The 12,514-nt window shown below is 35.4% G+C and overlaps 1 protein-coding gene across 6 annotated transcripts in view; it reads left to right on the forward strand.

Moving 5' to 3' along the window:
- The window catches only part of QKI (QKI, KH domain containing RNA binding), a 160,617-nt gene that overhangs the window by 118,218 nt on the left and 29,885 nt on the right, over positions 1-12,514 (forward strand). For all 6 annotated transcript variants that reach the window (XM_004044928.5, XM_004044930.5, XM_055391786.2 and 3 more), the window contains exon 4: positions 3,272-3,415. In XM_004044928.5, coding sequence (XP_004044976.1) covers positions 3,272-3,415 — 144 coding nt within the window. The remainder of the gene's footprint in view (positions 1-3,271; positions 3,416-12,514) is intronic.

Here is a 12,514-nt window from a genome sequence, read left to right on the forward strand (position 1 = left end):
CAGTCCTCCTGCCTCGGCCCCCGCAAAGTGCTGGGATTACAGGCATGAGCCACTGTGCCCGGCTGAGTTTGTACATTTTAAACTCTGGAGTGTTGTAGAAGAATTTTTGGTGGGAATGTAAGTACACGATTCCATTAATTTCTCCATGTTTGAAAATTTTTGCTCCTTCAGTTGTTTTTAAAAGTGTAAGCAAAAATGTTGATTTTTGAAGCAAACAGGGTAGATGTAGCTTTCTCCTATTTTTATATTTTTAATTATCATTTAAGTTGTTGAATTAGTAAGAGTACACATTGGCCAAGGTGTTTTACACCTTAAAAATGTATTCTTGCAATAAAGCAAAATGGCAAATAATACTGCAACTTTGTTTCTATCATGAAAATAATTATTCCTTTTAAATTCTCTGGCTTTTCTCCATGTATAGAGGTTTCTGTGGCAAGTCAAATTTTAGTTTTTATTCTTAAGCTTTTCTCAAATATATTTTATTATAAATGTTCCTCAGTTTTCATTGTATTAGTATCTGTATGCATTAGTGTTTGACACACACACATAGAGCTTTTAATGTCTTTGTCTATTTATAATAACATCTGTATCACTTCTAGATTGGTTTGAGTGAATTGATTGGGGGGGTGGTCTCATGTATTGCATTTTTCTTGCTGCTTTGCATGCCCGTTAATTTCTAATTGTATGCCAGACTTTTACCTTGTTGGGTGGATATTTTTATATTCCTATAAATATCTTTGAGCTTTGTCCTGGGACACAGTTAAGTTAGTTGGAAATAATTTGAGGCATTTGGTCTTCCTTTTAAAATGTATTTAGTTGTACTGGAACAATGCTTAGATTAGGTTTAGTTTTTTCCTACCACTGAGGCAAGACCTTTCTGTGTCCCTTACCCATGGGGAATTATTCAGGTCTTTCAGTCTTGTTCTTTTCTAGAGCCAGGCACTGTGACCTGGAATCCTTTTGGGTGGTTCCTTCCCTGGCCTCTGGAATTTCCTCTCAAGTATGCAACGATCAGGGTTCAGCTGAATATTTGAGTGGCAGCTCTCCCAGGACTCTCTGAGCTTTGGCTGCCTCGGTTTCCCTGGACTCTTGCTTAGTCTCCTCATGGAGTTGTCTGGAGACTCTCAAGCCAGTGAGTGGGGGCAGTCATAGGCTCACCTCAGTTGTTCCCAACTCTGCGTCATTTGTCCTTAGTTGTCTGATGTCCAGTGGCTTGAAACTTGTTGATACGTTTTGCCAGTTTTTTGGTTGTTTCAGCAGGAAGGTGAATCTGGTTCCTGTTACTATATCTTGCCTGGAAGCAGAAGTCCCTCATATATATGCGTTTAGTCAAATAGGTGCACTTTTAGGCCCACCAAATAATACCAGACTAGTAGCTTTTGTAGGTCTCTCTCCAAAAAAAAAAAAAAAGATAAATAAAAAATACAAATTTTGGTGAGAAAATACTGTTAGCATTCTTGAACATAACAATTGAAATCTGGGTAACAAAACTAATTTTTCTTGCCACAGTTGGAGATATTAATACATATTTTATTTCTTGCCATACAGATAACCCCGAGGTTTCCGGTTTCTTGATTCATTGACTCCTTGGTTTCCCACTTAGTTTGCATGGTGTACCCTAGTCAAAAAGAAATATTTCAGAGTTCTGTTTATTAAATATTTGCTCTACAAACAACTTAGTGTTTATATTAAAAACAGTGAATTGAAACAGACTATACATTTTATTTGTAAATAACCACATTTTTACTAATAGCATTTGTATTTTCTTGGGTGCTGTTCAAATTCTCAAACTTTGGAATCAGATTTTTGTGCTGCCACCCTCTTTTCTTGTTCCACATTGATTTTTGTATGTTCTTGATTTTTATTACAGCAACCGCTAACAACCTAGCTTTGTAAAGATATGACATCATCAAAAAGAATGTAATGTGACCTTATGTTGAAACAGTCAGATATTCTGAGCTGGTGGTTCACACAGTGTCAGACAGATGGTACCCCTGTAAAATGCTGTGCTGACTCAGAGTTCACTCTTTGGAAATACATAGATGGCCCAGCATAGGATTGTGTCTGATTTTTTTTTTTCCCCCTGTATCCCCTTACAATATGTGGATGCATTTTCATCCTAAAGATGTGTTGATTAAAAATAAAGCAGAAGCATTTACTGTTAAAATTTATTTTTAGCCTTATTGGCTAAGCTCAATCATGTGAATTGTTGCAGAAAGCAGTTTTATTATGCCTGCTTTATTTTCTTTTACTGGAATCTAACAATTAGGTAAATAGTAACTTCTAAAATAAAGGTCCAAAAACAGCAGATATTTATTGTTTGTCTGTGGTACCTTGCTGTGTGCCACGTGCATTTATATTTACCATTTATATACTACTTATATATTCTTATTTTATTTAAAAACACTTTCTCTAAAACTTAAAACAGCGATTCTGAAATTATGCCAACTCTACTTAACCTCCCTGTAGCTTGACCAGGTTTTCAACATGGGGATATTTCTTACTAGAAGACATTAAGGAAATGAAATATAGATATTCTCTATGAAACTAGTATTTATGACTTGATATAATTAAAGAGTAGCCTTACAGTTAATTTTAAGGTATGGTCTGATGGGAATGTGGATAAAACTATTTTCATAATTACCGCATGAAATACTTAAAACAAGTGGTAGTCAGCTTACACAATAACATCTATATGCAAAATACCTTTTCTAATGCTGAATACAACCAATGTCATTAAAAGCAGTTGTAATGAAATGGAAAGATCACTGAATTAGAGAATGAAAACTTTGATTCAGCTCCTAAATTGACAGCCTGTTAGCTGTGTGACATTGAGAGGTGACCCCCTTAACCTTGATGACCTTCTGTTTACTTATAAGTAAAATGCAGAAATAATGACATGTTTCTCAAAGTGTTTTTCATGGTAATGTAAGGACAGTATCAGATGTATGTTGTGTGATACTACATACATGATAATGATGTATGCTCCTAGTGCATAGGAGCACGCTTGGGGCTGATCTTTAGCATCTGGTTCTGTGCCTGGTAGATAGTAAGTGCTCAGTAAATACTTGTTGGATTAATTATCATTTGACCCAGTAGTCTCACATTCAATCAAACTTTGAGGACCCAGAAAAATAATTCAAAGACTTGTGCCATCATAGCAGAATAATGCAAACATAGCTAAAATAATTGACAACAGGTTAGTATTATGAAAGATGTACTCTCTCTTTAAAGAGAATAATTTTAATCATGTACTCTGTAAATTTTTTAGGAGGAGCAAAATAGAGGCAAGCCCAATTGGGAGCATCTAAATGAAGATTTACATGTACTAATCACTGTGGAAGATGCTCAGAACAGAGCAGAAATCAAATTGAAGAGAGCAGTTGAAGAAGTGAAGAAATTATTGGTACCTGCAGTAAGTAATAATTTCCAGACCTTAGATTTGGGCCTCGTCCTTTTTTGTCAGTTTATTTTAAATTATTGTAATGTTTATAAGGAATAGGTTATGGGTTGTTAGAAATTTTATTTAAGCATAAAATTAAAAACACCTGACTGATATTTCTAATATAATAAAAATGTGAAGTTCGTATTTAGGGGTCCTTAGATGGACATTAAAAGGGGTTTTGGAGGGTGACGTCGCATAAGAAATTATCCAGATGCTTTTGTGTTATCAGTTCTCCTTCCTTCCCGGTTTCTCTTTCCCCATCTCTTCCCCCATCTCTTCCCCCATCTCTTCCCTCTGCCACCCTTCCTTGGGTTGGCTCCTTATTGTTACTTAACTCTTTAATATTTTTAGAAATAATAATTGCACTACTCCCAGAGTATTATTTTTTTTTTGACGGGAAATGAAAAATAAATTACTGGTTTTCTGGGCCATTAATTTTTTTTTCTTATATTAGTAAAACTATATGGAAATGTGGACCCTAATTTGCTATTGGAAAAACTAGGGCTGGGTGCGGTGGCTCACGCCTGTAATCCCAGCACTTTGGGAGGCTGAGGCAGGTGGATCGCCTGAGGTCAGGAGTTTGAGCCCAGCCTGGCCAACATGGTGAAACCCCATCACTACTAAAAATACAAAAAATAAGTCGGGCCTGATGGCAGGCACCTGTAATCCCAGCTACTTGGGAGGCTGAGGCATGAGAATCGCCTGAGCCTGGGAGGCAGAGGTTGCAGTGAGCTGAGATTGTGCCGCTGTACTCCAGCCTGGGTGACAGAGTGAGACCCTGTCTCAAAAAAGAAAAGAAAAAACTAGGAATACTGTTAGTATTGTGTCCAACAAAAAGCATTGGCATTTACATAAATGAGTTATGGTTCCTGCTGCTTTTTATTTCCCAGATAGCCTATTCTTTATTACCCTGATAGTTTATTCAACAAGTAAACTCACAAATCATAAACATTTCCCATTAACTTGATGAAATTAATTCCTTGGAATAAAAGAGTTTTATGTAAATTCTGTTGGTAGATTTTATTTTTTTTTAATGATCAGGTTAAATATAAACTAAAATCTATATTTGTGTACTATTAAACAATGGAATCTTTCTCATTTTCCTTAATTGTGTGGTATTGAAAAACTGTATAGAAAAGGAGATTTTTGAAAGTATGCTGGGCAATTAGTGTCATGATCAGAAAAAGTTATTTAACATCGACTTTTACTGCTTTAATAACATTTTCTTTCCTGTAGCTTACTTTATTGTAAGAATACAGTATATAACATATAAAACATACAAAATATATGTTGATCAACTGTCAGGCTTCCAGACAACAGTGGGCTATTCGTTACATTTTGGGAGAGTTGAAAGTTACGCAAGGATTTTTGATGCAGCCTGTGTCCCTAACAACCTAACCCTCCCTTGTTGTTTGAGGATCAACTGGATATTGTTAGTATCTTTTACATTTTCTATTTACGCAGTCACCTGTAATCTCTCGTCTTGCTTACCATTGTTATTTCTAGTATTTAGCATAGAGCCCAGCACATAGCAATAACATAGTAAATTGAAAAATAAATGATTGAATCTTGTCATAAGGTAAAATCAGTTCCTTCATCTTCACTATAGAAATGCATAAAATAACTGAATTTTCCTGAAGCATCAAATGATTTGGGTTTTTACTTAAATAAATGTGGGAGACAGAATACATCATATTTTTGAGAACTCACTTCCTGGTTTTTGAATCCCAGCTTTGTGACTTTTAATTGTCTTCATTTTCTCATCTATGAGATTGGAACATGGCCAAGCATGGTGACTCATGCCTATAATCCCAACACTTTGGGAGGCTGTGGTGGGAGGATCATTTGAGGTCAGGAGTTCGAGACCAGCCTGGGCAACATAGCAAGACCCCTTTATACAAAAAATTTAAAAAGTAGCTGGGCCTGGTGGCACATGCCCATAGTCCCAGCTACTTGGGAGGCTAATGTGGAAGGATCGCTGAGGCCAAGAAGTTGAGCTATATGATAGCACCACTGCACTCCAGCCTGGGTGACAGAATAAGACCCTGTCCCTTAGGGGGGAAAAGAAAGATTGGAGCATTATAAACCCCTATACTTCTTGTGAAGATTAAATGAGATGATACATGGAGAATACTTAGCATAATACCTAGCACATACATGCTCTATAAAAGTTTGTTGTTTCTATACAAATGCTGATGATAGAATGAATGCATTAATTCAAGTTGGAGAAAATGTACAGAAATAGTAGTTCCTTGCCAACTCACTGTTACTGTTTTTAGAGAAGTTTGCTTTGACTTCTATGAAAATGCAACATAAGGCTCATTAGTTTATCATTGCCTAAATATTTTCAAGGGCAGATATTTTATCTTGAAATGTACCTTTAATAGTGAGGTTCATAATTTTGTATTTTTGACAGTTTGAATAGCAGGTGCCCAGTTACCTTGTAGATTAACAGAAATTGCCAGTCTTTTTGTTTGGAATTCTCAGTTATGCTTTTCTTGTTCCTTCAGTATTCTGTTGGGTAGTTTAGACTTTTTAACTTGTTACCATGGTCCCGAAAAACACCAAGTTCAGTCAGGTTACTTCCTGTCTCTCTCAGATTTGCTTACCTTCCTTCATCCCCATTGCCTTTACCTACTTCAAACCATGCTTGTATCAGAACCCCACAACTGGTATTCCTTCTTCTGGGGCCTCTCAAACCCATCTTTACTTTGCAGTCTATTGTTACCTTTCCCTGCTTAAAGATTTTTTAGTGGTGCCTTTTTACTCTGAGAAAAGAATACGAAACTCCTTAGCATGGCCTACAAGTTTCTTCATGATTTGCCATAGCTTACCTTTCAGGTTTCATTTTTTTACTTTTTGCTATACCTAAAGCACACAGTCATATGTACACATCTTCCTCACCCTACCACAGATTGAGTTGTTCTGTATTTATTTGAATTTCTTAAACCTTCAGTCTTCTCACCTCTGGGCCTTGTAGTTCATTCAACAAATGTTAATTGAATGCCTGCTATAGGTTAGACACTGTGACAGCTGTGGAGGATACACCAATAATAAATAAAAGCTGACCAGCAAAGTGCCTGCCATCCTGAAGTTTACCTTCTGATTGGGGTTGGATTACTGACAATGAGGAAAACAAATATAGGCAATATTCTCTTTTAACAAAGTGCTGCGAAGAAAAATAAAGCAGAATAAGGGAATAGAGAACTGGGATTAGGGAACTGCTATTTTATATGGGCTGGTTAGAGAAGGTGACATCTAAGAAAAAACCTTAGTGAAAAGTGCGGTGGCCCTGAGGCATGTTCAGAGAGTATCCAGGGGTCCAGTGAGGAGCTTAATGAGCCGGCTGAAGAGCAGTAGGAGGTGAAGTCGGTGGGGATGGGAGGCACTGGCAGATCCAAGGCCTGTAGGCATGGGAAGGAGATTGGGTTTTAGTCCGAGATGAGAAGCTATTTATTGGAGGAATTTGAGGAAAGGAGGGACAAAGTGTAATTTGTATTTCAAAGGATCATTCCAGCTGCTGGCCTGAGAATAGACTTTGAGGGCACTGGGGAAAGCAGAGATTCCAATAAGGAAGTCTTTGCAGTTCAAGTTAGAGATTAAAGTGATTTGGAGTAGTGTTGAAGGTGCTGAGAAGTAGTAAGATCATGGATTTTTTTGAAGGTAAAACTGCTAGGAATTTTGACAGACTTGGTGTGATATGGTATGTGATAACTTCAAGCAATTGGAGTTGTCATTTATTTACACTTTTACAAGAGCAGGTTTGGGAGGAAAGTCAAAAAATTGGATTTGGAAGTATAAAAGTTGATAGCAGATGTTGAATGGGCATTTGGTTATAACAGGAATTAGGTGAGAAAGTGGAACCTAGGATATGTAGAATTAAGAATTGTCATTAGATCAAAAGCTTTTTGAGCCATGAGACTGGATGTATCACCAAGAAATTGGATATAAGTATAGAAGAAAAATTGAGGACTAAGCCTGGGGTGCTTCACCATGTAACAGGAAGAGAGGGAGGATCCAGCAAGGGAGAGCAAAGCGGGGAGCCCCTGGATTTGGAGGAGAGCTGTGAGCCAGTCCTGGAAGTCACGCTTAGACCTTTTAGGTAGGAAGAGGAAATCATCAGCCATTGGATTTGGCAAGTAGTGGTCATTGGTGACCTTGCCAGTCAATTTGTTTTTTTTTGGAACAGTGGGGTTAAAAGTGTCACTGGCATGGGTTCAAGAAAGAATGGCACAAGAGGAAAAAGAACCGGGATTTTTTCCCTCTTTAAGATTTTATTATGTTTATAAATAATCCTTCCAGTACTTTGGCCTCTCGGTTCTTTTATATTGCTTCACCTGCAGTGATCCTGTCTTCCACTCCACCTCAGTCATCCAGCCTCATGGTAGTTCCTTAGACCTTTCCATTACCCCTAAAGGCGCCTTCCTAAATAGGCAGCGGCAGAATGTCCAGTAGTGAACATTTCCCTTCTCTTCAGTGGAAGAGATGCTGCATGAATTTGGCAGAGTTAATTAACTTGTGCATATATACTTGAAGGATAAGTCTCTTGAAGTAGAATTACTAGGTTAAAGGGTAAGTGCATTTTAAATTTTATTATTTTATTCATGTTAAAATTTCTAAGTTGCCTTCCAGAAAATTTGTACCAATTTGCTGTCCTGCCAGTATTGCCGGAAAATGCCTATTTCTCAACACACACTTAAACCCTGGATATTATCAAACTTTGATCTTTGCTTTTTCTAATAGGCTTTTTTTTAAAGCCCTTTAATTTCAAAAATGTGAGTAAAATCTCTTGGTTCTTATAACTATTTGTTAGTTAGGTCAGTTTTTATATTAAGGAGCTTTGTGATACTTACGTAACATGAGATACTTTTGTAATGTAAGAACTTTATTTTTATCTTTAATGTTCACATCTTGAACTGTTTTTTTTTAAATGGGAAATATTCCATTTACATTATCATATAAAGAATGAATAAGTTCTTTTTTTTTTTTGGAAAGATGGAGTAACTTCTTTTTTAGAAAGACAAAGAGTTTTGTGTATTTTAATCATTTTGTGCCCATTTTGTTAGGTGTTGTATAGCAAAAAACATCTAGTCCAGGCTTGAGGGTCCTAGCAGGGTGGAGAGTAGGGAGGGGCAGACTTTTTGCTTAATATAAACTTTCATAAGGAAATGTAATAAATATTTTGTATTTTTCCATCTGCAGAAAAGACTAATAAATCTGATTAAAGATTGTACTTGCTTCTCTTTGTGATGCAGTTCTAATTTTTAAAATAATTTTGAAGATTGTAATGTTTCATCAGTTTGCATAACTTTACATGTAACTAAATGTTTAGTAAATCAGTTCAAATCTTTTCAATTCGTATTTGGGTTTCAAAACAATCTGGTAGACTTCTTTGTTTTTTACCAACAAGCGTGCAAACTCAGAGAAGCTTGAGCATTATAAGGGCAATTATACTTGTTTCTTTTCAGAGAACAGTTCACTATTGTAATTATACTGCAAAAGTAATAAGGGTTTTGAGATAATCACACACCATTTATTAGTAGAATCAAATAATATTTTACCTGGAGAACATGTTTACTCTGAAAATGACACCAGTTTAGTTTCAGATGTTTCTTTGATTTTGATGATCAGTTTACTTTATTCCTTTTTGTTTCCTGGTGACAAAACATGAAATAACTAGGCAAGAGTTGTTTCTCGAGTTATATGTAGGTTTTTATCTAGTCTAAATTGGTTGACTTCAAATATCTACTTTTTTTTTCTTCCTGATCCAATCTAGTTTTAGAGTTTTATTAATTTTATCAACTGTTTTCTAAGTATCAGCTTTTGGTTTTGTTGATTTTTCTCAATTTTTTTTCTGTTGATATCTGCTTTTACATCTTTATTCTACTAAGGTTTAATTTTACTTGGGGACATTTTAAAGGTAGATCAGTGATTTGAGACCTGTCTTTTGTACTTCTGAGACTTTTCTTTTAAGGATATACATTCCTCTCCGAGTAATGTTTTAGCTGTATCCAACAAATAATATTATGCTGTGTTTTCATTATCATTCAGTGCAAAAGTTTTTTCCAGTTTTCTTTGTAATTTCTTCTTTGATCTGTGTTTTATTTCCAAATGTTTCCAAATATTTGAGACTTTTCTGTTTATCATATTGTAGATTTCTAATTTGTTATGCTCAGTATGTATTTGATAAGATGGTAGTCTTTTTTAGTCTAATAACTTTTTGCTAGCCCAGCATATGGTCTGTTTTGATGAATGTTTCACATACACTTAAAAGAATGTGAATTCTGCAGTAGTTGGGTGTATATTCTGTATTGTTTATAGATGAAGATAGTTGAAAACACTCAGATCTTCTCCTGTGTCTACCCTTTTTTTTTTTTTTCCTTTTCTCTAGTTTTGTCAGTTACTGAAAGAGGTGTGTAAAAATCTCCATTCATTCATTGTAAAGATATACACACCAGTGTGTTCTTGATGGCACTGAAAGGGCAAAAGAATTTGGTGTACACATGTACATGCATGCATATCTGTGTATGTAATCCGTCTATTATAGCTTATACAACCTGTATGAACATGGTTTGGCATCATTAAAAAGTTTTACTCTATTTCATTTCATATGGTAGTAACTTTTTCCTTCTTTTAATTTTGAGGTCTTTATTTTTTTCTCCCCAAATACCAGTTATTTCATGCAGCATCTTTTCTATAAAGATAGTACTAAGCAGTATGGCCTACTTGCCTTAGAGAGACTTTGTAAAGGTAGTAATTATTTTAATTATGTGGACATGAAAGGCGCATACATGTTCCTTCTTCCTCTTTTTGCATTTTATGTGTTTATGTATGGGCTGGTTACTTGCAACTGCATGTCATTTGCAAGTTCAATTTGTGATCCCAAAAGGCACCATACCAGCAGAGAGTACTTCTGTTCCTTCCCTACAAAATGTACCCTGTTTGCTAGTCATGATTTTGTCAGTATAGGTTTTTATTTACAAGGAATAGTAGCCCCCCAAAAAAATGAAATTATATAACATTACTAAAAAAATAATATGTATAAAACTGTCTCTCCACACACGAGCACACATTATGGGAATGCTTCTCAGGTATCAGATACCATCCTTCCTCCTTCCATTAATCCTCATTCATCTAGTTGGAAAGTAATACATGATATTTCTTAGTCAAGACTTTATATGGATACATATCCTATGATCTTTTGTGATCTTCTCAGAAGAGACCTAAAACACACAAGAATGGTGAAATTGGAGGAATATTATGCTGGATTATGCTGATATTAAGATTGAGAAAGTAGAGATGAGGGATCCTATATCTTGTTTTCACTATAATTTTCCCACAGTTTTAATAGGAAGTGGGGAGGTAAAAGGTTTCCACTGGGGAGATAGAGTACTAAGCTTGAAAGGGCTAGACTGTAATACAGAAATTAAGTGATTTCAGGCAACTGAAGTTCATTGATGTTGTCTCATAAGTTAAAACAGACTTTGGCACACAATATGCCTGCAGACCTAGACATTTCATAAAGTGTTGAAATAACAGGTCTTTTTCTTTATGGTGAGTAAAATTGTGTGTTTGTTTTCTCTGTATGTTTACTTTATAGGTATTTGAGAACTTGAATACAGATCAGTTTTTAACATATAGCTGATCTCTTTATATACATGGAGGTCAGTGCTATAAAAGTAAATGATCTAATACATGACGACAAATTTCCACCTGCGGGTTTTGAAATTTAAAGTTGTCATCAGGAATATTATGACATTTGAAAATATTCATCAAGACAAAAGTAATTTTAATTCATTTTCAAAAAACACTACATGTTATAGAAATTTAGGATAATAGAAAGGCATCTGTTACAAAATGCACTTTTTAAAAGTTTGCATTTTGTGTTCCCCAAAGGTTCTTTTCTGTCTGCCATATGCATTTGACTCAATTAACTGAGTATTAATTATAACCTGAAAATGTTAAGAGTTAATGAATGAGAAGGTAACAGACATCATGACCATAGAGATATGGTAATTTTATCTTTGATTTAGTTCTTTAACCAAATTGTTAATGAGTTGATGGTACTGCATTTATTTAGTCCTTGATCAAATATTGATCATTGAAATTTGTGGTATTGTTGGCCTCCTTTTCATTTTATTGGGAGAGAAGGAGAGGTATTAAAACATATATTAAAAGACATCTAGAGGTAATGTACTGGCTCCTTGATAGAGCTGTAATGGGAAAGAACATCTCTCATGTAAAGAAAGGTGTTGTTACTGATTTCTACCTTGCAGAGCCATTTTAATCTGAATGGGAAATCTGTCTGGGGACCCAGAGTGTGGTAATTAGCAGTCTCTTCAGAGTGTCAGAGCAGAATTACCATTGTAATGGTTTAGCTGCAGGATAAAAGGATTGAATTTGGGACTGCCTGTCTGCCAACCTAAATGAGTTGCCATGGGAATTTTGAAATGTGAGAGGCGTTTACTTAAAGCTTTTTGGCGGGTTTGAATAAACTCATAAATTATAGGTTTGAAAGAAGCCAGTCCTTGCTTTCTCTCATATAGGCAAAACTGTATAGAAGGCTGATAGCTTCTTAAATTCTTAATGAGAATGAGTTGATCCATGTTCCCATGCAGGCCATCAGCTTATTCAGGCTTGTTTTTTCACTAAATATGGTACAATGAAGCACATTTGAGGAAAGACATTTTGTTCCAAGTCTCTAGAGGAAAAAAGTGACAACTCTAGATATAAATTTCCCATCTTAATTTAACTATATTTTCAGATAATGCTATTATACTGATTATTTGTTTTGCTTTAACAAACATTAACCAGATACTGACTTTAATTTTACTCAGTGCATGTAATAAATACATATTTTTATCTTCGTCGTATTTTTCTCACAAAGTAAGAACATTTAAAGCCCTTTTGGAAAATAAATAAGATACTTAGGTTTATAAACTGGATTATTCAGGTTGCACGTAATTACAACCTGCATATACATGGGTTCCACTCCCATGGATTCAACCAATGAGGAAATTCCACAGAGTTTCAAAGAGAGCAAAATTTAAATTTGCATCCTTCAAGCAC

Source organism: Gorilla gorilla, chromosome 5, assembly GCF_029281585.2.
Source record: "Gorilla gorilla gorilla isolate KB3781 chromosome 5, NHGRI_mGorGor1-v2.1_pri, whole genome shotgun sequence".
Taxonomy (NCBI): Eukaryota; Metazoa; Chordata; class Mammalia; order Primates; family Hominidae; genus Gorilla; species Gorilla gorilla.